General features: G+C 32.4%; 1 protein-coding gene across 2 annotated transcripts in view; it reads left to right on the top strand.

Annotated features, from left to right (window-relative positions):
• The first annotated feature begins 608 nt into the window (after window positions 1–608).
• The window catches only part of LOC114327447 (insulin gene enhancer protein ISL-1), a 206,368-nt gene continuing 181,333 nt past the window's right edge, over window positions 609–25,643 (top strand). For both annotated transcript variants that reach the window (XM_028276081.2, XM_028276074.2), the window contains exon 1: window positions 609–844. In XM_028276081.2, the coding sequence (XP_028131882.1) occupies window positions 715–844 (130 nt within the window). In that variant the 5' untranslated portion in view covers window positions 609–714. The remainder of the gene's footprint in view (window positions 845–25,643) is intronic.

Raw genomic sequence — 25,643 nt, 5'->3', positions numbered from 1 at the left:
TAAGTTATCTAACCAGATATTTATAAAACTAGTTTCTGGATACCTACATAGATACATTTCCATTTCTTTGTTGTCCATTAATAATTTAAGTAAAGCTAAAGATAATAGATAGTAAGTGTACCTACCTAGATATTATTATAGGATTTGTCTAACAAAGGTTTTAATAAAAAAATATATCTAAGAGAAACAACTGATAAAATAATTGCTGATGATTGTTCTGATCAAACAGAATGGCTCTGTTAATAAGTAATGAACAAATAAAACCCAATTTAAAATAGATAGCTCTGCTACAAATTTCGAAATTGAAACCAAACAAGACTATTCCCAATCTAAGAATCCACCGACTCGTCATACAACAAGGTTAAATTCACACAAACCAAGCACAAGCGACAAAGAAGGCTGGGAAAATTCAAGCACAAAGGGGGCCGGCCCTCCAGCCGAGTATTGATTATTCGCCAACCATTTTGTACTGGGCCATCACCACAGCGGCCAATCATCGTCCCCAGTACGCAAACGCGATAGGCGTGGCCGGGAGTGGAGGGGATCACTTCTAGTTTAGCGATAGAACCGAACCGAGCCGATTGTCGACCGAATTCGAGCTCAGTCTGAATTTGACTGCCGTGGGTGATGTTTTTCGAGAGCGCGTAGCGATTCTAAACGCATAAAAGACGAATTCGTGAGTTTTTGTGGAGCGTTTGAAAAAGTGCTGTTCGTATGGTGATGTCAGAGACCGGGGGACTGGCAATGCACCAGTTACCAATGCATCACAGAGGCTTGGTTCAACCTAGCCTTGTTATGAACCCTCATCCGTTGTCAGATTCGTGTTCCGTCGAATCACAAAGCAGTAAGTCTCTTATTTATTTTATAAAAATTTACCTACATGCCTTATTTCAAAACGAAAAAATTTCCAAAAGCTTGAAGCTACTGAAAATATCACTAGATAGTAAATTCTTCCTTTCTTGTCTATTTTTAATTTGGGAGTCATTGGAGATTTCACAAGACAAATAGCAATACAATACTTAGGTACTTATTCTTTTTAAAAAGCAGAAGGTTTATAACGTGTAATAAAAAATAAAAATTGGGCGTTCTTGTTATTTTTTGGTCTAATTTCAGCAATGGGTATCTTTAATAATTTACTCTTGAGTGAAACGAAATTCTCTTCATGTTTTTGAATGATGGAATGATCAGGGCCGTGCCGTGCTATGATGCGGCGAGACAGTCGCATCAGGCGGCATCACAAGGGGGGCGGCATAATCAGTAGATAAAATCAAAACAAAATTGTCAGATTGTGTAAAAATGTCAGAAACTATAGAAAAAATGAAAAGTTACAGGCAATATGGCTAATGACCAAATAAAAATTTAATGAAATTGGAGAAAATCTTAATATCTATATCTAAGTTCCGAATTTCCAGGTAAAAATGAAATTCGAGCCAGGAGAAAAAAGCGTTTATTTGACTACGAAAAATCTGTGGATGAGCTCTTTTGTTCATCTATATTTTAGACATTGCCGTGAATTCTTTGATTGATCGATTTTCGCTCCTAGAAACTCATAATAAAGATTTTAAATTTTTATATGATATTTTCAAATTGAAGGAAATGGATGATAAAAAATATTGTAAGAATCTTCATTCAATACTTTCAATAGAAAATGCAAAGGAATCTGATAATTTCTTTATACCCGAATCTCAATGTAGTAGTTGTACTTACCTATCACTAAGAATTTTAGATATTAACACAACACTCGCTGTCTCGGTAGTTAGTGAAGAAAGAAGTTTTTCACAATTAAAAATTATTAAAAACTATTTACGAAATTGTTGAAGCTAAGCAATTTACGAAGCTCCATAAGACAAACAAAACTAAAAAAATGAGCACTTATTTCAATAGAGTTGTCACTAGCTGCTACACCTATCTATATCCCCACTAGACTACAACAATCTGAGTCAGAAGGGTACATGTACATACTTCATTTAATTTAATTTATGTTTTGTTTTTAAAATAAAAGTTTTCGTTCATTTTGTGTAGTTTCATTTAAGGGGTAGGCGTAAAATCTTGGTCTAATGCTATTTAAATGGATTCGTTTTTTCGAATCCTGAGAAAACTAATATCTACGTGTTTTCGAAAAATTTAAACGCTGAAGGAAAGATTTACAGTATTACCGAGGGCCGAAAGTTACAGAGGTGAAAAAAAAAAAATTTAGTGTGATTTTTAATTTCAACTATTTCATTAAAAAAACTTTTTGTTTATTCTAAGAGACTTTCGGCCCTCGGTAATAATGTAATCTTTCTGCATTTCAAAAATATTAATTAGTTTTCTCAGGATTCGAAAAAAATGAATGCATTTAGCATTGGATTCTCTTAGACCCCCTTAGGCGCAAAAGTTTTGCGTCTACCCCCTTATAAAAATAAAAGTTAAGTTTCAATAATATTTAAGTGGCGGCATTTCGAAGACTTGCATCATATTGAAAAGATGTACCGCACGGCTCTGGGAATGATGCTGAAAACGAATGTCAAAATATACCTAATCTACCACCCAACCAGTACCTATGAAGAAAGTTACATATTTTTCAAAAATGCTATTATTTCATTTGTGTACAAGGGTAGGATTTGCAACTTGCAACCAGTGGCGGATCCAGAAATGTTGTTTGGGGGGGGGGGGGGTCATGGGTCTTAAGGGTGATTTAATTTCCTTTCTCTGAGGCAAGGTCACTTAGTCTTACCAACCCTAGTATACGTGGGTTTACAATTATGGGGGGGGTCATGACCCCCGTGACATCCCCCTGGATCCGCCAGTGCTTGCAACCTACCCAGTGCTGCCAATCGGCGGATAATTATCCGATTTGCGTACCTTTTTGAGAGTTGTCGTATCTTCTTCGTATCTTTAAATAAATCGGATATTTGCGGATATTTTTCAGTGTATCTACCATCGACTAAAACTTTCTCATCCATATATTCCCAACACCAACAACACATTAATTTTGTTTGGTTCCACCCAAATTTTTATAAATTAATAGCCTATAGGTACTGGATGAATGTTAGTGACATCCGATACTTTTCATCTTTTGAAAAAAGGGACATGTGCCGATTCTTTTGTTTAGAATTTAAATGCACAAGTGCATCCACTTAAGGCATACTAATCCAATTCAAATTTCAAAAACCGTCTGCCGTCCGATGTTATTTATGAGTTTTTAGTTTTTAGTCTTTAAACTTATGAAAGCTAATTCACGCACGATTTTGTTTTATTTTCATTTTATGTAGTGCAGTGCTTAAGTAAACGTCTCGTCTGTTGAAATAAGTTTTGGTTTGTGAAAATACTTTTTTATAATGGATAAATGGTTAATAAAAAACGTTAAGGTGGGTAAGGTACTATGTAGAAAAGAACTTTACGGCACAGAAACGTCACTTTTCTGCACACTACTGTCAATTATTCTGTGAGAAAAAATTAAGTTTGTTAACATAAAATTGTGCAGAAAAATGCATTTGGAACAGTGGTTGTAGAAAAATCTACTTATTTGAAACTAGTAATAACTTGATATCTACTAATGAACTCAAAAATAAATTCTTTAAATTTTTTGCCTATAAAAAGTATTTAGTCGGGCATTATGAAATGATCCCTGAACCAACTGAATTTCGAGAAAACATACTGGAAATAAAAAATAGTATGTACCTGTCTCAAACAACTGAAAATGAAATTGAAGAAATTATAAAATCTTTAAAAAATAAAAAGTCACCAGGGCACGACAATATTAGATCTGAAACTTTAAAAGAAATAACAAAACAGATTTCAAATCCCTTAACATACATAATAAATTCATGTCTTAATTTAGGCATTTTTCCAGATGTATTAAAAATTGGAACTATTAAACCACTATTCAAATCTGGCGAAGAAATATATTGTCAAAATTATAGGCCTATAACACTGATCTCAAATATAGGCAAAATATTTGAAAAAATAATTAAAATAAGACTTACAAATTTTTTTAAAAAATTTAATATACTATCTGGAAGATGCAATCTGTACTCTAACAGCTAACATCTACAAAGCTCTTGATAATGCAAAACCATCTCTTTGTATATTTGTCGATTTAGCAAAGGCATTTGATACGGTTTCACATAAAATACTGCTGAATAAACTTCAAAAATATGGTATAAGAGGACTTGCATATAACATCCTAGAAAGTTATCTGCTAAATAGACAACAACATGTTTCTATAGATGGAGAAATCGGTAAAGGAAGAATTATATCTTACGGAGTACCACAGGGAACAGTCTTGGGGCCAATTCTCTTCAATATTTATATTAATGATCTATTTAGACTGAATATCACAGGTAAGATAATAAGTTTTGCAGATGACACAGCTATTTTCTATGATGCAAATACATGGAATAACTTAAAACAAAAAGCTGAAACAGATTTTGCTACAATTCAAAAGTGGTTTCAGTTTAATAAACTTACCTTAAATGTAGAAAAAACAAAATATATGCCATTTACATCATATGTTAATAACCTTCCAAATCTTGGCCCGTTAAAAATTGATGCAAAAAATGAAATTCCACATACATACGAAATTAAATATCTAGGTATAATAATTGCTAAGCATTTACGATGGAACACCCAAGCAAATAATATAGTAAATAAATTAAGAGGACTCTTATCAAGATTTAAATTTTTAAAACAATTTTTAGGAATAACTCATTTACGAATTATTTATTATGCACTTATACAATCTCAACTCACATATATGGTCTTTTAGGATGGGGTGGAATACGCAATAATTACTTACATTCTATAAATATTATTCAGAAATGGATAATTAGAATTATATACGGGAAAAATTTAAGATATTCTAGTGAGCTGTTATATAACGAAAGTAAATTTTTAACTGTACGTAAATTATTCTGCTATAAAGCCCTTATACATATACATAAAAAAAAGATAATATTAAATTTTAACAGTCATGCCCATCAAACTAGATATCTATATAAAACATAATGCAATTCTACCAAAATGTAATAAATCCATCCTCCAAAGATAGGTATGTTGGTTACATAGGGCCCAAATTGTACAATTTACTACCGGATAATTTAAAACAATTTAAAAATTATAAAAAACATAGGTATAAATATGAAATTAAACAATGGATTGGGAGCAAATCAACAAAATTTTGCGAAGAACTTATTAATGGACAATTCTAATAAATAAACTTAAGTATGAAATAAATATCGAAAATAAAGTTTACATCTATAGAGATTTTTATTATCAACTGCAACATTCCTTGAATTGATGGACACATTTATATCACAAATTACATATAGTAAAATTAGTATATTTTTATTTTTTTCTTATTTAATGTTACGAGTTTTTAGTATTTTTATAAATTCCCATATAACTGTATACATTTATACAATTGTTAAATATTTTTTGTTTTTGTTTATATTGTAAGTTAATATATTATATTTTTAAGTCTCACGCACAAGGGGTGCTACTTTTGTATGTAGGTATATTAATAATATATATACAAGGTAGCTCAACTTCAGTGAGTTATTTATGTTTATTTAGGTAGTACTCATTATGCTTTTTATTTTTTGTAAATCTTTATTGTTATTCCTAAATAAATATTATTATTATATTAACGTTGAACGCACCACGGGTATTATGGATAATAACTTTGATACCTTAATAACTACAAGATTGTCAAATACATTTCTATTGTTTTAGTTGTAATAAATCTTTAGTTGTTAAAAGAGCGTAGGCGCAAAATTTCGGACCAATAATCTTTAAACGTATTCATTTTTTTCGAATCCTGAGAAAACTAATAAATATTTTTTAAAATTTGAACGCTAAATGAAGGGCCGGTTGTTCGACCGCTAATCAGAAATGGAATCAACTAATCATTATCAAATATTTAATTACTGTTAATGTTAACTTTGATTGGGTTGCTGAAAACATAATTGATTACAATTATGAGATTAATTGATTAATTAATCAATTATGTTAATAATTGTTACGTTAATTGATAATTAATTAATCAATCAATTATGTTAATTATCATAATAATAATTGATAACAATCAACTGATTGGCGTACGAACAACGGATTTTGTTATTTGATGGTTGTTAAGGGGACTAAAAGAATAACATTGGCAACATTGATTTTAATAACAGAAAAATGTTTAACCTAGCGTACCTTTTCGTGACAAATTGGATATTTTTCGAGCGATCATCGGATAATCTAGAGAAATGCGATTGGCAACACTGAACCTACCTAGGTGTGAAGGAATAATAATTAACGGAAGATCTATTAACAACATAAGATATGATATGCAGATGACACCGTGATTACGGCAAGCTCTGCTGAACAACTCCAATTAGGTAGGTACTATCTACTAAACAAGACAAACAGTTTCTGTGAAGAATATGAACTAAAAATGAACATAAAAAATGCCAAATACCTACATGAAGAAAACAAACATACAAACAAGCATACTTTTGGGAAACGTACCTACCGATAGAAAGGGTTGATAAAAACCTGGATTTCAGAGAAAAATGATCAAATAGCAGAAATATGGACCAGGAATAAATAGCAAAAAATGCGTTTATAAAAATGAAAACAATTCTTTGCTACAAAGACCTTATAGATTATAGATTAGAATTGAGGGTAAGAGCTTTGAGATGCTACGTGTTCTCGATATTGTGACTCTCGAACCGATATCATCCTTTCATCTTCATCTGTTAAAGAATCAAGTTCCGGCGGTAGCGCTATAGGCTATAGTATTACCTACCTACCTCTATAGCAATCTCTTCAGCGTCTATAAAATTAGGATCATTTATTATATCTTATAATTTATTCTTGTAATAACGGATGTCGACAAAGGTCTGCAAAGATCATAAAATGTAGACTAAGAAAAAAATTCTACCCGAAAAAAGTTCTTACAAAACTAGGAGGTAGCTGTAAGCCTGTAAGCTTCACATTTTAAAATTAGTTATACCTACATTTTTAAATTGAAAACCGCTTTACTTCCTCGTTATAAGAATACAAAGTTATTTTGTGATATACAGGGTATTTAAAAAGTTATGACAAAATTTCAATGAAAATCGTTTTTATCGCTTTATGGCTCACTGAATCAGTCAGTCTGTATCACTCATAGCTATAAGTACTCAATTTTTCGAGCAGGGACAGCCATGTTGCCCTGTAAGTTAATATTATAACATCAAACTAGTCTCGTTTCAAATCTTAGGCTACGGCTCCACGGGCTGGAAATTGACGCTAGCAGTAGCCGCAAAACGAACTTAAGGTTCCACGGAACGGAATAGGAATAGCCGAACTGAACCGACTACGCACAAGTCCTGTAGTCGGTACAGTTCGGCTATTCCTATTCCGTTCTGCGGAACCTTAAGTTCGTTTTGCGGCTACTGCTAGCGTCAATTTCCAGCCCGTGGAGCCGTAGCCTTAGTCGCAATCGCAATCATGTAACCAGTGGCGGCTCGTACCACTTTAAGAAGGTAGTGCCAGAACTCGGACAACCGCCAAAATTTTTAGTGACGGATTCACGATATTGTCAAAAAAGGTATACCTACTTACAACAAAAACTAAAAAAATATATGCGCGGATACTTTTATCTTATGTATCTTATGTTTATTGATCTGAGGTGCCAAGCAATTGTCCAACATTGATCAAAACAGTTCCGTAAATTAATTAATAATAAAATCCTAATCCTAATAATAAAAACCTACCACCAGCATTTACTGCTGATAGTGCTTGACGTTTGTTATTACGATTTAGTCTCTATTTACCAATTTATAAAAATAATACTATTTCATTATTCACACACATGCACAAATTTTTGTAATGCCACTTTTAAAGTTTACGATATATGAAGTTCATTCTTCTATTTTTTGGTTGCAAAGTTTTCAATGACTTTATTATTAAAATTATCAATATAATTTACACAATGCTTTTCTGCAGATAGCATACCTAAAGCACTATGTTTTAACATCGAAAAACAGCGTTCTGCTTGTTGTTGATATAGGGATGGTAACTAAAATACTTAAAAGTTTAATAGTTTCTTTAAATGTGCTTTTTAAGCCTTCTCTCTACAATAAAACCGATAGCGAAACAGCTCCAGAGGTAGTACTTAATTCGTCTCGCTAATATGCAGTACCTACTTCTAATTCAGTTTTAAATCGAGTTTTGCTTAAAAATTAAAATTGTCTCCATGTTTCATTAAGAAATGATTCGGAGAACTGGTGCTTATAAGCAGAAAGATTCTCCGACATAAATAAATTAGAAGCAACTAAATGTCCGGAGAAGGCAGACCTTTGAAAGATCTGGTACTTAGAATAATATGAACCTTTTAAGTCGTTGTCTAATTCGGCGCTAAAATTGACCAGCTCCTTAAAAATATGCCTCTATTTTCTGAATTTTTTTTTTTCGTCGTGACCTCTTAAAGCTAACTCGAAAGCTCCACAAAACCTTATCACATTTGTAGTTTTTATAAAATATTTAAAAAAAAATATTTTAAAAAATTTTAATTTCTTAAAAAAAGTTTTAAGATACTAATCTTCATTGTCAATTTATAAATTAAACTTAAGAAATAATCAAAATATTATTTATACTTATACTACACCCACGATCATGATGCACTCACCACAGTTTAATTATAAATACAAAAACTTTTTAACAGAAAATATACATAATAAAAGTGACAAACCAGCACGTAAAGAAACTCAACCTCGTGCCCGGCACAGAGATTCTCATTTTAAGGTATACTAATAGTCCAATATAGCTCTTTCTCCGTCACTTACATAGAATGCTCGTAAAATCTTTCTGTCTTTAGTCGTGGCAGTACTGACTTTGGCACGAAGGAGATTCTCCTGTCGAATATACTCCGCTGTCGGCAGGGATTGTATTACGCCCATAGTTGCCATATTTTATATAATTTATGAAGATCAAAAGAAATACACACATAAAAATTAACAGGAATTAAAAAGTTTTGAAGATAAAATATATGTTTCTGCATAGTTAGCAAGGTAGTGCCATGGCTCTATGGCACTACCTCACGGGCCGCCACTGCATGTAACACTAACGTTTTCATGAACAAGAAAGTGGGCTAGTTTCAACTACGAGTAGAATTTTTCACTGATGATGGTCTGATAAGATCGAAAACGTTCGGGAATTTTTTAATCCACTTGGATAATTTTAAACATGTACCATTTTACATAAGTAGGTACGTAATTTTTTACTTCTTTGTAAGTTTTTTTAAACTATCGTATACAGCCAACTACTGGGATTTTTTATTTTAATTTTTTATAAAAAATGAATAACCATTTCAATTTCGTTGCAACACGAAACTACAGCCGCATCATCATTCCAGTTCAATCAGAGAGTGCAGCAAGCACCTCTACCGGTTTCGAAACTTATTAGTCTCTCATCAGGAGGCACATATGCTGTTCTCTTTGACCCACCCAGGACAAACCCCGGCGTGCAGTTACGAATTGCAACGAACGAAATGGCATGGATGCCCTAGCGGCAACTGCTAGCAAAAGACTAAGTTTTCAATCTGATAGCACATAAAAAAAAACACCAAAAATGTTGCTCTACATCCTACCAGATTGAAAACAATGGGAACCTTCTCTGGTTACACCTCCGAGGCTTCTAAAATTTGCAAGCCATACAGATGCTGAGACTAAGGAAGATGAGGGAATTTTACAATTTATAATTCACGTCCCATCTGCTTAACGCGGTAAAGTTCCAACGAGAATGGTTCCCTTCGTACTCACCCATCAGAGTAAACATATGTAAATAAAAAATTAATAATTCATTCCATGTCAAATAACTCAGGCAAAAAATTTTGGATCTCCGATTTGTCTGAAAATTGGTATATAGCTTCTGCGGGACGTAAAAATAAGATATTTAAGGTCAAAAAAATCTTCTTCTTTTTTTCTCAAAATGTTATTTTATGCGATTTTACAGTGATTTGGTGTTTATTTAAACAAATTTGCATTTTCTGTCGTAAAGTATCAATGAAAAACATAATATTTTAATAGAAAGGACTCAAAAATGTCATTATATGGCATTATAACAAGTTATTTTGAATAAAAACAAGTTTTTGATCAAATTTTATAGTGTAAAAAACGTTAACATTTTCCTCCATTCCCTCCATTTTTTACATTTTCCTCCATTCCCAAAATACATCATCATCGATTTGGCTAAAAATTTGCCCACAGATAGCCAAAAGATAGGACTTTAAGTGGTTAGAAGGATTTGAATTATATTACAATACCAAAAAAGTTACATGCAGTAATATCAGACTCAAAAGTATATATTAGTCCAGTCAGGATAGCATTTGACCTTGAATGCCGAGCTGCCCAAAATTTTATTCTTCTGATCTTTAGGGGAGTCAATAGTAGCCTAAATTTAAAATCACGAATGAATTCCTCCGTTACGTTAGCCGCCATCTTGATTTAAAGGAGAACCTGTTTTGCTCAATATCTCCGACATTTTTAACTTTTCGACAAAAATGGTAGGAACTGAAATTGTTCCAAATAAATCGTATTTACAATTATTACAATTTCTTTTTAACAATTTTTGTCGTGAGGTCAATATTTTCGAGTTAATTTTACTTACAGTAGACGCCTATATTTTTGACTATAATATTGCATGTAACTTTTTTGGTATTGTAATATAATTCAAATCATTCTCACCACTTAAAGTCCTATGTTTTGTCTATCTGTGGGCAAATTTTCAGCCAAATCGATTATGATGTATTTTGGGAATGGACAAAAATGTAAAAAACGGTATTTTAACGTTTTCTACACTAAAAAATTTGATCAAAAGCTTGTTTTGAATCAAAGTAACTTGTTATAATGCCATATAATGACATTTTTGAGTCCCTTCTATTAAAATATTATGTTTTCCATTGATACTTCACGATAGAAAATGCAAATTTGTATAAATAAACACCAAATCACTGTAAAATCGCATAAAATAACATTTTGAGAAAAAAAGAAGAAGATTTTTGACCTTAAATATCATATTTTTACGTCCCGCAGAAGCTATATAGGTACCAATTTTCAGACAAATCGGACGTCCAAAATTTTTTTTGCTGATTGTGATTTGAAATGGAATGACCCATAACCATTTAATTTTTTAATTATTTTTAAGTAGGTACCATCTACTATAACAGCGACATAACAAGCAGAAAATGTAATTGAGATAAGAAAGAAACAAAATATAAGACATAAAATTTTATATTTCCACGTTTGAAAAATGTTTATTTCAACATAGTCCGTTGTAGTACGGATCAACAATAAATTACATACCTACAAGTCTGCTCCAAACATCACTAAATATTCATAAACATACAAAACGCGAACGCTTTAGATAATAAAAATAACGGCACTAAATTATAATGGTAATTTTTCACACTCTCTTGATAATTTTATTAGTAAAGCATGAGAAATACACAATTCACCATACATATATTTTATCTATTTTAATGGTTTATCTCTATAAAATAATTTATTAGAGTGTGAGAACTACCATTGGGATTTTTTAGGTCGGAAAAGTACCAAAGGAATAAATTTAGTATTTGCTAAATTAAAAAACAGACGGACAGAAAGAATAATAATTGAAATGAATACTTGCAATTATTTTTAAAAGTTGTGTATCCAAGACTGTAAAATATTTTTATTTATGAAAAGTTTTGAGAACAATAATAGTATGGTATAACTAGACCCAAACCCAGACATCCAAAGTGAAAGTTATCCTCCAACACCAAATTGTTCTATATGATCCACATAATGTTCAGAAAAAAGTCACACCATTTTGAGCGTCGGGTCTGGGGGGGGGGAGAGGGGGGAGAAATCGGTAAATTCGTAGTTTTTTACGTTTTTCGTAAATATTTCTAAAACTATACGATTTAGCATAAACAACCTTCTATACAAAAATGTTCTACATTAAATTTGAAATAAAAAAGGCCCTATACATAATCCTTCTAAAATAAACGGTTTCAAAGTTACTGAGGTAGTATAGTATAATTGGTCCAAAAAAAGGCCTAACCTAAACATCCAAAGTAGAAGTTTTCCTCCAACACCAAATTGTTCTATATGGTCCACATATTGTTCAGTAAAAAGTTAAACCATTTTGAACTTCCGGTTTGGGGGGGGGGGGGGTAGGTGGGGGAGAACTCGGTAAATTAGTAGTTTTTTTACGTTTCTCGTCAATATTTCTAAAATTATGCTTTAGCGCAAACAATGTTCTATACAAAAATGTTCTACATAAAGTTTAAAACAAAAAAGGTCGTGTACATAATTGTTATAAAATCAACAGTTCTAGAGTTACGGAGGGTGAAAAGTGGAGGTTTTCGATACTTTTTATATTTTTTGGGCAATTTCCTACTGATTTTCTTTAACAGGATTGTGTTTTATAAATCAAATTTGCTATTTCAGTGGCCGATGGTATGTTAGTGATAAGCCCTTGAAGAAACGTCAACCTCACCACCCAAAATCATCATCAATTGCCCAAAAAATATAAAAAGTATCGAAAGCCTCCACATTTCACCCTCCGTAACTCTGGAACCGTTGATTTTATACCAATTATGTATCGGACCTTTTTTGTTTTAAATTTTATGTAGGAAATTTTTGTATAGAACATTATTTACGCTAAAGTGTAGTTTTAGAAATATTGACGAAAAACGTAAAAAAAACTGCTAATTTACCGACTTCTTTCTCCCCCACCTCAAATACAATTTATTACATAGGAGGGGGAAAATCGGAGGGGGAAAACATATCAATCTTTCCCATCTTTTTTTAAATTTTGGTAGGACATATCAAAATAAGGAGATTGATAACAATCACAAAATTATTTGCAAACTTAAGAAAACAAATATGTATTGTAGGTACAGGGTTGGTTATTCACTATATTTTGACCCCCCTGTAAACTCCTTTATTTACACAATTAGAAAAAAATGTAAAATACAAAAGTTATTCGATTTTTAATATATGATTTTTTGACATATACAACATACTGGTGACGTCATCTATCTGGGCGTGATGACGTAATCGACTATTTTTTTAAATGAGAATAGGGGTCGTGTGCTAGCTCATTTGAAAGGTAATTCAATTATCTATTCAGTAATATAAACATTAAGATAATTAAAAAATGAATAACCATTTTCAATTTCGTTGCAAAACGAAAATACAGCCGAACCATATTCCAGTCCAATCAGAGAGTGCTGCAAGCACCTCTACCGGTTTCGAAACTTATTAGCCTCTCATCAGGAGGCACATATGCTGCTCTCCCTGATCCAACCAAAACAAACCCCAGCGTGCAGTCCCGAATTGCAACGAACGAAATTTTAATTTGTAACCAGAGAAGGTTCCCATTGTTTTCATTCTGGTGGGATATGCTGTATGCCATTAGAGTGAAAACTTAGTCTTTTGCTAGCAGTTGCCGCTAGGGCATCTATGCCATTTCGTTCGTTGCAATTCGGGACTGCACGCTGGGGTTTGTTTTGGCTGGATCAGGGAGAGCAGCATATGTGCCTCCTGATGAGAGACTAATAAGTTTCGAAACCGGTAGAGGTGCTTGCAGCACTCTCTGATTGGACTGGAATATGGTTCGGCTGTATTTTCGTTTTGCAACGAAATTGAAAATGGTTATTCATTTTTTATTTACATTTACTCTGTGTGGAGTATGAAGGGAACCAGTCTCGTTGGAACTTTACCGCGCTGAGCAGATGGGACGTGAATTGTAAATTGTAGAATTCCCTCATCTTCCTTAGTCTCAGCATCCGTATGGCTTGCAAATTGTAGAAGCCTCGGAGGTGTAACCAGAGAAGGTTCCCATTGTTTTCATTCTGGTGGGATATGCTGTATGCCATTAGAGTGAAAACTTAGTCTTTTTTTTTATTAAGATAATTATTTATACAGGGTGTCCAAAAATGTTTTTTTTAATTAAATTAATTGACACAAAAAGAAGAATGTATGTAATTTATTTGGTTTAAAATACATTTTACTGCTGTTAGAAAACAGAAATAAAAGTTTATTGCACAAATAAAGATTGATTTTTGCTTAAATTCAATGTTCAAACTGCCAAGAGGCAGATGGGTGGCAGATTGAACATTGAATTTAAGTGAAAAGTAATGTTTATTTGTTTAATAAACATTTATTTCTGTTTTCTGACAGCAGTAGAATGTAAGTATTTTGAATTTAATAAATTACATACATTTTTCTTTTTGTGTCAATTAATTTAATTAAAAAAAATTTTTTGGACACGCTGTATAATTAATCATGTTAATATTTATATTATTGAATAGGGAATTAAATAACCTTTCAAATGAGCTAGCACTCGACCCCTATTCCCATTTAAAAAAATAGTCGATTACGTCATCACGCCCAAATGAATGACATTACTAGTACGATATATATGTCAAAACATCATATTTTAAAAATCGAATAACTTTTGTATTTTACATTTTTTTCCAATTCTGTAAATAAAGCTGTTTACAGAGGGGTCAAAATATAGTGAATAACCCTGTACATAGTAAGTAAAAAACAGTATAAAAGATAAAACTCATTTAGTATCAATATTTACAAATTATTCATTTTACTCTCACTTGTTATGTAACATATTATCATGTTCTGGCTACTTAAACTTTTATTAATTTTATTTTATAACTTAAGCCACTGCATATAACACCTTCATTTTTTACGTAGGCACATATCTTCTTATGCCATCTTGTTAAACATCCTTTTTAGAGTACATATCAATTATTGAAAAAAAAACACGATTTTTTGGACATATCAACTTATGCCATAACACCACAGATATGATACAATAAAACATCGCATTCAGAAAAGAAATCCTATTTATATGACACTGGGGGCAGCACAAAAAATTTTATTTCAGACGTTAATTTCAAAATATGCAATATTTTTGTCTGTCGAGTGTATAAACCAGGTCTAATTTAATTAGTTACCAGAATATTTAGAACAAGCTCGACAATTGAGCAGAAACAACTGTTTTCGTAGATAAATTCCAATATACTAAAAAAAATTGTAATCTGTTCGTGTAGTCGGTTTCGTCTATTTCCAATTAAATCTCAACAACCTTTGTGTTCTAATTAGACGTCAATTTTGATTCATCCACAAGGAAAACAACTAAATTACTAACCACTGACTTAATCAAAACATTAAAACAACTTCTACACTTTCAAGAAAAAAACCCACTAATTTATCCTGATTATTTTTAAAAATTTTATAATAATTAGCATCTATTTTTTGATAATTGCCATCTCTAATTGTTTTAATAACATAGTAATATAAAATAATGCAATGAGAGAAGAATTACCGATGGCCCACTTCCTATAATTAGGAGAACGGGTTGGAGTGCACCATTTGAAAGGATGACGCGGCATTTCGTCGACTTTTAATGTTATTGTTCGTATGCCAAAACGATTTTTTATGCCGCTCGTTGTGCAACGGGTATCTTATTGTTGGCGAGCTTGGCAATTAGGTGTTGGTTCAATTAAAAATAAAGTATCACGAGGCTGTTGTATACAGGGTGGCCTCTGAAATCGATAATCAATCAATTATAGTCGATATTTTTATTCGAATACTATGTCGTATGAAAAAGAACGAGAATTTTTTAAATTACAAAAAGCAAAGAAGTATTTTACTACAAGAAGTATTTTTTCTTTTTTAGTATGTATTCATATACAAGGTTTTTTTTAATGCAAAGATTTCGGCTGTGGTAATTTACAATTTGATTAAAAACTTCTTTCTTTTATTATATTAGGTCTTAGACCTGTTCTTATCTGTTACCGGCCAAACCCGATTCAGGACAAACTAGTTTGGCCTAGGCCAAACTAGTTTGTCCTAAGCGCGTTAGGATACTCTAGTATGGCCTAGGCCAAACTAGTTTGTCATATCGCGCGTAGGCTAAACCAGTTTGTCCTAGGCCAAACTAGTTTCTCCTGATATAATAAAGATTCACACTTCAGGATAAACTAGTATGGCCTTCTTATTTCTTCTTCTTCTTCTTCTTTAGCCCATTTCTATCCAACTTTGGACATAGGCCTTCCCAAAATCTTTCCATTTCCGTCTGTCCTTGGCTGCGATTTTCCAGTTAGTTCCTGCAGCTTTTACAATATCGTTCTTTCATCGACCTAGTATGGCCTAGTGCCTAGTCTAAACCAATTTAGCCGAGTCGAAAGTAATTTAGCGAACATGTACGGACTTTTACATGCTGGGAATTCCCAAATCACGTCCCAACAGGGATGGTAAAACAAATTATCCATCGATATATTGTATCATAGGATACATCGAATGAAGATATTGATACATGCTATAAATCAATATATTCTTGTATATGTAATTAAATAATATTTTATTTTTATTTAATCAGTTAAGCCCATTCGTACCTTTCGGTGTTAGGCTGTTTACAACTAGTTCAATATCTACATTTTAATAATCATACAATACTTTTATTTTAACAATACAATTTTAATGAATATAAATTACTTATTTGACCCATCTTTCTGTCCATATCTTTTAATCTTGTGGTGCTTCTTTGATACTTCTTTTCCATGCTGTTCTATTTTGAGCTAATTGTTTTGCCATACTCCATTGCAGTCCTCTCTTCTCTGCTTCTTGTCTAACTTATTCTTCCCATCTCAATCTTGGGCGACCTACTTTATTTTTCCCTTGTACTCTGACTTCATATACTTTTTTTGTTATTCTTGTGTCGTTTAGTCTGTGGATGTGGCCCAACCATCGTAACTGTCGTTCCCCTATAATTGTCTCTATGGGTTTTATCTTTAGAGCTTGAGTTATTGTGTCGTTTCTTATTTTGTCTCTTCGTGTGACCCCTTCTATTTTTCTCAAGAATCTCATGTCTGTAGCTTTGATTTTTCTTTTGTTGTTCTTTGTTAGCGTCCACGACTCACTCCCATAGACGATTGATGGTCGAACCACTTTTTGGTACACTTGTGTTTTGACTTCTTTGGGTACCTCTTTCTTTCCAAAGAACGTATTTCTTAATGTATTATAAATTGTCCCTGCTTTTCCTATTTTATTGTTTATTTCTTTGTCTATTTTACCATCCTCTTCAATAATTGTACCTAAGTAGTTGTAGCTGTTTACTTGTTCCAACACTTGTCCTTCTACCTTAATTTTTATCACTTTTTTTGGAGTTGCCATAACCGTTGTTTTACTTTTATCGGTGTTTATTTCCATGTTCATTTTTCTTAGTTCTTTTATATAAGTGTTTATTATTTGTTGCAGTTTCTCTTCCGTGTCAGCTAACAATACCATATCATCTACAAATAATAATTCTTGTATTTGTACATTGTTCATTTTCCATTTTCCCAATATCATGTCTTTAGATTTCTCCTTACATTGCTTTATTGCGTCATCTAGTACCATTGAGAAAAGTAATGGACTTAGTACGCAGCCTTGTTTTAGTCCTATCTTTGCCTGGAATTCATCAGATTCTTGATTGTGAGTCCTTATTTTTATTTTATTATTTTTATACAAGGCTTTAATTATTTCTATCATATCCTTTTCTATTCCATTTTTCTTTAAACATTTTCATATATCTTCCCTTCTTATTATATCAAAAGCTTTTTTCAGATCAATAAAGCATATATGTATCTCTTTGCCTTTCATCAATAGTTTTTCTCCTATTTGTCACAATATGAATATCAGATCTTGGGTACTCCTTCCTTTTCTGAAGCCATGCTGGGATTCTTCTAATTTTATTTCTAGTTTTTCCCTTAGCCTTTTTTCAATATTCTATTGAATATTTTGGCAGGAACGCTTGTCAATGTAATACCCCTATAATTTTCGCAATTTCTTGCGTCTCCTTTCTTAAACAGTGGTACTATTATATCTGTTTTCCAATCAGATGGTATTTCCTTTGCTGTGATTATTTCATTAAGTAGTTCTCGGAATTTTTCTTTTGAATTTTCACTCATGTACTTTAACATTTCAGCTGTGATTTCATCTTGGCCTGGAGATTTTCCCAATTTTATTTTGTCAATGGCTTCTGCAATTTCTTCTTTTGTTATTTGTTGCATTTCCTCTGTATTTTCGATCATGTCTTCCTCTCTTTCATGTTCATATTGTTTCCATTCCGTTAGTTCTTCAAAGTACTGCTTCCATCTTTGCATTATTTCTCTTTCTGTAGTTACTATATTTCCTTCTTTATCTTTTATGTTTCTTAATCTATGTGTTTTCTTTTGTCTTAGCTGTTTCAATGTACCATAGAACAATTTCTGATTATTAAAATAGTTTTCATTCATTTTTTGTCCAAAATCTTCCCAAGACTTCTTTTTTGCCGTTTTAATTTCTTGTTTAATGTCGTTTCTGGCCATTTTGTATTTTTCGAAATCGTCCTCCGATTTGGTTTTTAGGTACTTTTTCCATTCTTTTTTCTTTTCTTTCACTTTACGTTGTATTTCTGCTCTGCTGTCCACCATTTACTTTTCTTCGAATATATGTTTGTGATTTTAGTTGTTCCGCAGGACACGCGCCAACTCGTAACTCTTAATGACAAACTTTTTTAAATCAAAATGTACACCGGCCAATTCGTAACTTTTTCACTACCTGACCAACTCGCAACTTTATACAGGTGAATTCGAAACCATTGTTTAATTCTAATCGCCCAGGTAGTTGTTAGGTTAAAAGGTAAGAAAATAAATTTGAACAGTAACGGATTAAGCCAACACGGGGCATATAGCATATTATTATGTAAGCGAATGGTTCTTGGTTTGCTTAAAAACATGTTGTGTATCATATTAACCTTTAAAAAATAACAAAAATTGAGATCTCTTTTGATTGAAACAATATATGTATAGACCAGGGCGGATCTGTAAAAAAACGTCTATTTGTGGATGTGCGAGGTGGCATTCGGATTTTTGCAGATAAAGTTAGGTGACAACTTCAATAATAATAATTGACTTATGCTCCTTCTCAAATATGCCCGGAACATTAATAAAAAAATTAAAATATTTAAAAATTTTGAAAAACGTTAATTTTTTTCTATATTCTTTGCTTATAATTTTAAAACGATTCATTTTGGAGCAAAGTCGTAGGAAATTAAAATAAAGATAATTGAATTTTTTATGATATACGACTAGTTAAAAATGTCTTAAATTATTACCCTTTCTGCAAAATAGCAATAAGTACAAAATAAGGGGGCAAAATAAGCCTGTTTTTATTCAGTGTTTTTCAACAACTTTCTGAACAGAAAGCAGACCATTTAGAAATTTGCTAATTTTTTCACATATAAAGAGGCTCTCTACCTATCTAATACACTTTACAGAATTAAAATCGGATTATCTAAGCGGCCTCAGCACTGTTTTAAATTTATAAACAATTTTTTGGCTTATAAACAAATACAGTGAGGACGTTTGAGTTGGAATAAATTCATTTTCTCGAGAATGGGCGTCTCTGGAGATAAATCCCGAAATAGGTCTATTTTTATTTTTAAATTCTAATTTTTTGGTATACATATCATACTAGTGACGTCATCCATCTGGGCGTGATGACGCAATCGATGATTTTTTTTAAATAAGAATAGGGGCCGTATGATTCCGTCGTTATAAGCGGTTGTCTTGCAACCAGATGCAGAACAGTACCATAAATGTTTTCCACTTTTTAGCACTTTCTTTAATTGAAATTTAAAATTATTTACCACCAATAACTTACACCCACGTGCACTCATTACGAAATCTGTTATCTGTTACAAGAATTTCAGTCATTTTCACAAAATTTATTTAGATTTTCACTAGTAACTCTTCCAAGAGACAATACATAAATGATGAATAGCTTTTACACCACCTTCAAAGAGAGTAATTTTTACAGGTACATACCTGGAATCCCGGTATTAAATTATTAAAATTACTTAAAAATGAAAGTTACTAATTCACCGGTAGTTAGTGGGTTATCGAAAAATTACCTGCGCGCCAGAGTTACGAGTTGGCCTGTAATTAGGATGGGGGATTAAAATAGTTACGAATTCACCGAGATCCGTTCCGCATACGTCTTTTGCTGTTTTCAATATGATTTCCTTAAATTGCTTCCATTTATTTTCTATTCCTGTGTTAATTGCCTTTATAGTCTCGAACTGTTTGGTTAACTTCTTCTGGTATTCCTCTTTACTATCTATTTCTCTTAATTTGTAGCTTTTTATTTTTTCTTTAGTTATCTTCTTTCTTTTTTCTGTTGTGTTATGTGTGTGCACCCTTAGTTCCATTATAAGCAAGTAATGGTCACTGCTTATTTCAGCCTCTTTTTTTATCTTTACGTCTTTTATCATCTTTAGGTCTTTTCTTTTTATTAGGAAATAGTCTATTATGGATTTTTCTTTTCTCGACGAGATTTCTCTAGTATATTTGTGTATGTCTTTGTGCATAAATTTTGAATTCGTTATAACCATATCATTTGCTTATATTTATATTAATTAAATAATATAAAAAATAATAAATAAAATGATGAGGTTTTCTCCAAAAATTAAAAGAAACGATACACTTACGAATAAAATCGAGTACGAATTAATATTGTTTTCACCAATTTTGAAAAAATGTGAAAACGTTGAATTATCCACGTCCGTCTGTCCGTCCGTCCGTCTGTCTGTCTGTCCGTGAACTCAACTCCTCCGTAATTATACCAGGTAGAATAACAAATGAGGTGTCAAATGAAAGCCTATAATCCAAGGATGGCGCTAAAGGTGAGAAATTTAACCTAGACCGTCTGTCCGTCCGACCGTCCGACCGCGAATAATTATAATTTTAATAAAAATGATTATTTTTCCAAGAACAAAGTTCCTATTTTATTCAATTTATTATTTATATTAAGCCGTACTAGTTCGCTGAATTACTTTCTTCTTCTTGGCTTTTTCCCATTATGAGTTTGCCGTTTTCGTCTTCCATAGCACTCTATCCTCCCAGTCGCCATCTCTGAAGTCTCTATCTATCATAGCATTTCCTATGTGAGTTTTCCATCTCACAGCAGGTCTTCCTCTCCGTCTTCCTCCCCGCGGGTCCTGTCCAGTAATATTTTCGGCCACCTATGCTCCGGCATTCTTTGTACATGCCCGTACCATTTCAGGGCTCTACTTTTACTACCACAACTTTTTTGTAATTGGGCATTCTACTTCTATTCTGTTTCATATTTCCTCTGTTCTTATTCTATCCTACCTGGTAATTTGTAGACACCTTCTCATAAACTCCAATTCAACTGTTCGTATTTTATTTCGTATTATTGTTGTCACTGGCCATTCTTCCGCTCTTGTAGGGTCAAGGGCGGATCCAGGACCGATTTTCGGGAGGGACCAAAATTTTTTTTGGGGAGGAGTACCAGAAGTACGGGGGGTATTTTTAAAAATTAGGGTTACAATGGTGAGTTTTAAGTCACTTTTTACACACTTTGAGAAGTGCCTTAAAACTCACCATTCCTGCCATAGTACCGATTCCTACACATTTCTTCGGATCCAAGTGCAGTTCTTTCAACAAGTTTAATACTATTTTTTCCAATACTTCTCCTGCCAGGCCTTGTTCTTTCCCTCTTTCTTGATTTTCACTAATTATTTTTAGGTTCTCATAAGCGTCAATGAATTTGACAAAGTCGTCACGAATGTTGTTATTGTGTATGTATCCCAAATTTAGAGAAAGCTGTTCCACGTGGGATACGTCAGTCGTTTCGTCAAATATTATTTGTTCAATTATTTCTTCACCACAACATGTTATTAATTGATTTTGACTGCTGCTACTAATGCATGTTGCTCAGGAAGATGCTGTGGATAGCTGTTATTTAAGAGTCTTATCTCCTGATGCGCTTTTAAACCTTAACACTGTGGTGCTACGGCAAAACCCGATATGTCAAAAAACGTGATTTTGCAGCAGATGATTTTAAAAGTTAGCGGTGTTATTGTAATAGTGGACATATTATCGGAAACAATTTTATTATCTACTGGTTACATAGATGCGTTTGGCCATGTAGGGTTTTGTCATCACATTCTTCATCGCTCAAATTATATAGTGGCATTAAAAACGAAAAATCGATAATTTTTGACATATCGGGTTTTGCCTTAGTACCACAGCAATTCCACTCATTCCTAGGTCCAGCATCTTCGTCCAGAAGCATAAGGCCATCATCACGATGGTCTCTTAGAGGAATATTTTGTCGACCTAAAAACACTATAGACCCTACTATTGGTCGTAGTCTTTCTTTATTTTCTGTTTCTGTTTAGACCTCTGAGAGTCTATCTGGTTAATGACTGATTTTTGAGGGTTGCCATAACTTTGTAGAAAATCCAGCTCAACCTGAACGCACTCCTTGTGGTATGATGTTTTTTCATGGGTTTATATGACTCCGTCTTTGCTCATGAGTTTGGCGAAAGATGTTAAAGGTTTCGTGACAAGGCTTTGGGCTGTCATCCCGTTATTGTGACCATATTTTTCATTAGATAAATGAAACGCAATATTTGTAAAACAATTCCTTTTGACTGTGCGAAAATACCAATCAACTCCTTTGTTCTAAGTACTAGTGGCCCAAGTAACGCTTCACTTCTGTTTTATTCTTTGTGTGTATAGAATATGGAAATTTATACGATTTTGATGGCTGTGAAGATCGTTCTAACAATTGGCACTCTGTAAAATTATCAACATTTTGATTTATAAAAAATTCAAAAGTCATTCTTGAAGTTTCTCCGTTACTTCTTTTTCTCAATTCTAGTCCAGAAAAAGTATTTATCCCCTGTTTTGTAAATATGTGTTTGAAATTAAAAATATTTGAACTGCAAATATTTAAATTTATATTATTCTAAATTCTTGGAGGGGACCATGGCCCCCTTCCTGGATCCGCCCTTGTGTAGGGTAATATTCAGCACTATGCCCCGAAAAATCCCTTTTTGTTTTCTTTAGTTAGAGTTTAGAGTGTTCTTCCATATCACTCCATGGAGTGCTTTCGTGGCTTGTTTTCCCCGTACTATTTTCATTTCTATATCTTTCATACAAGTGGCATCTCGGTTTATCATTTACCCTAAATACTTAAAAGTCTTACAACTCTTAATAGTGTATTACGTTTAAATCAGCAACCAATCTGTAATCAATTACTTTCGACTAGATTAATTTGGCCTGAAGTGTGCGTCTTTATATCAGGATAAACTATAAACTAGTTTGGCCTAGGTCAAAATGATGGGTAATTGAATGTATATTTTTTCGACGAGTACTCAATTCTAAGTGTTCAAGCTTAAATAACGGGAAAACGATGCATCTTATAAAATATGCTTGACAAAAAACTGGTCAAAGTACCTGGTCAAAAATGAGTTTCAGACGAAGTTAATAACGTCAAAATTAAGCAAGTTATGATGAAAATAAGAGAACTCTTTCGATTTTTTTAGGAAAAAGTGAAAAATAAAATAGGTATACGCCATTTCCACAAAAATTTAAAAATTTATAGTAATCCTTACAAGAATTTCTGTATATTACAATAAATAACGATATCAACAATTTTGACCGGTTTAGAATGCATATTTTTGAAAAAAAGATATAATTTATTAAAATCAGAATTTTTAAAATTATCGTAATTGTCATTTTCTTTTGATAATAACTCCAAAATTATACAATACATATACTTAAAAAATGGTATATGTATAGCCAAATTTTAGTTGGTTGTGTGCCAAATATTTTACCTTTTTTACTATTGCTGTAGGGTAAAAAATAACCGAGATAGAAACGTGTCAAGCTAAATTTTGCTGAGAGAGCCATGTTACCGGGGCCATTTAACCTTTTATTTTTAAAAAAGTAAGGGGTCTCAAAGATTAAATTCTTCGTTCTTTAATAGCCCTTAAAATTAACTCTTAAATGGTTTTTAGGAAAACCTGATATCGTAAAAATTAACGAGTTATTAAAAAAAACATTTTTTGGAAAAATTTTTAAATGATAAATTTTAACACTTGTTTAAAAAATGCTATCAACTTGTTCAGGGGCTCATTTGATAGATACCTATTTTTAAGTACTTTGATGCATGTTTAAGTTTATATTATAAAATGCATCATTTTCCGTTATTTAAGCTTGAACACTAAGATTTGGGTAACCGCCGAAAAAAATATAGATTCAATTTCCTTTAACTCACTTTTAGTTAACATTAAAAGGTTTTTCTAGTAAGGAGTTTATTTCGTTTTTTATTAGCTTCAATCTTGGTAATAATAACTTTTTTGTAAAAACTTATAGTTTTTGAGTTATTTATGAAAAATCGTTTAACAACATGCATTTTTCTCACGAAAAATTCAAATGCTTGATCGTTAATAACTCAAAAAGTTTTGATTTATTTTAATAACTTTATATAATAAATTTAGCTTAGAATTTATCCCTCTATCGAATCATGGGGTTATTTTTAAAAATATAATTTCTAGCCCCGAGAAGGGCTGGCATCCACCCCAGGATAAAAGCGCAAGTTGGCACCATATCACCTTTGTTCCTTGAGATATCCTCTAACCACTCACCAATTTTCATACAAATCGATGGAGGTTCAACGAAATCGGAGGTAATAGCTCATATCCACCTTAGGATACTGCACTAAATTCCTTTTGTAATATTCTAACCCCTGTTTCGCTAGCATGCACTAAAAATCTCCCCCTTGTGGAGATTATTTACGAGATTACCCAGAATCCAGAATATTACGAGTCACCCTGTATAACTTGATTTATAGGTAGATTCCCAATTCAATAATTCTACACAAATTAAAGCCTGTGTGTCCCTGTAGCTTTTTTTGCACAAGGCGTCTATTTTTACTTATGACCGTATACCTAGACATTCTTGGTCATTTTTGAACATTCCTCAGAACCGTTGACTCATTTTATTGTCTATAAAAGTAGTAATTACGCGGCGGAATATGGTGATCTTTCGCTAATTTAAATAACGCAACAATTTATGGGTAATTTATAGATCTTTTACGACTATGGTATCAGATTGTGTTGACGTCTTCGTCTTTTTTTGTTTCATCAATTTTTGTCGGTTTATGGTAGGTCACGACCACGAAACATGCCACAGGACTGTCCGTCCGTAAAATGAATGAAGAATGCGAAATCCTCAGGTTTAAATGTCAAGATGTCATCAAAAAAGCATTATATGTAGCTATGAATGTTAGACAGACAACATTGAAAGCATGCAAATATGTTACATACCTAGGCTAACTAGTCACCTCAGATAACAATGTAAGCGAAGCATGGCCCCCACATTCCATTGCGGGCCCTGTAACCAGGATCAGGCTCGGGCCCCCCTATGTTCGCGTGCTATGCTATGTTTCAACAATTTACATGGTAATTTTTTAGTTTACAAATTTTATTTAAACTGATGATTATTGATATTAAGGAATAATTAAGGCTATTATTTTAATCTAAAAACCAAACTTTATTGACAAAATTGTTGCAAACATAAAGTAAATCATTTATATTTTACTGAAAGTACAGTACATTTCCATTTTGAGATTGATTTCCCTTACTGACCAAGAATAAAATTCAAGTTGACAAAATACTAAGAATGAGATAAGAAAGTTAGGAGCTAAACAATTAAAATGTTTTTTAAGTGTTTAATACACTGACAAGAAAACGCTTACTTTGATGTTTGATAGTCTATTTAA

The sequence above is a fragment of the Diabrotica virgifera genome, chromosome 4, assembly GCF_917563875.1.
Source record: "Diabrotica virgifera virgifera chromosome 4, PGI_DIABVI_V3a".
NCBI classification, from domain to species: Eukaryota; Metazoa; Arthropoda; class Insecta; order Coleoptera; family Chrysomelidae; genus Diabrotica; species Diabrotica virgifera.
The sequence above is the reverse complement of the archived record's forward strand: the minus strand, read 5'-3'. Positions and strand labels throughout refer to the sequence as shown.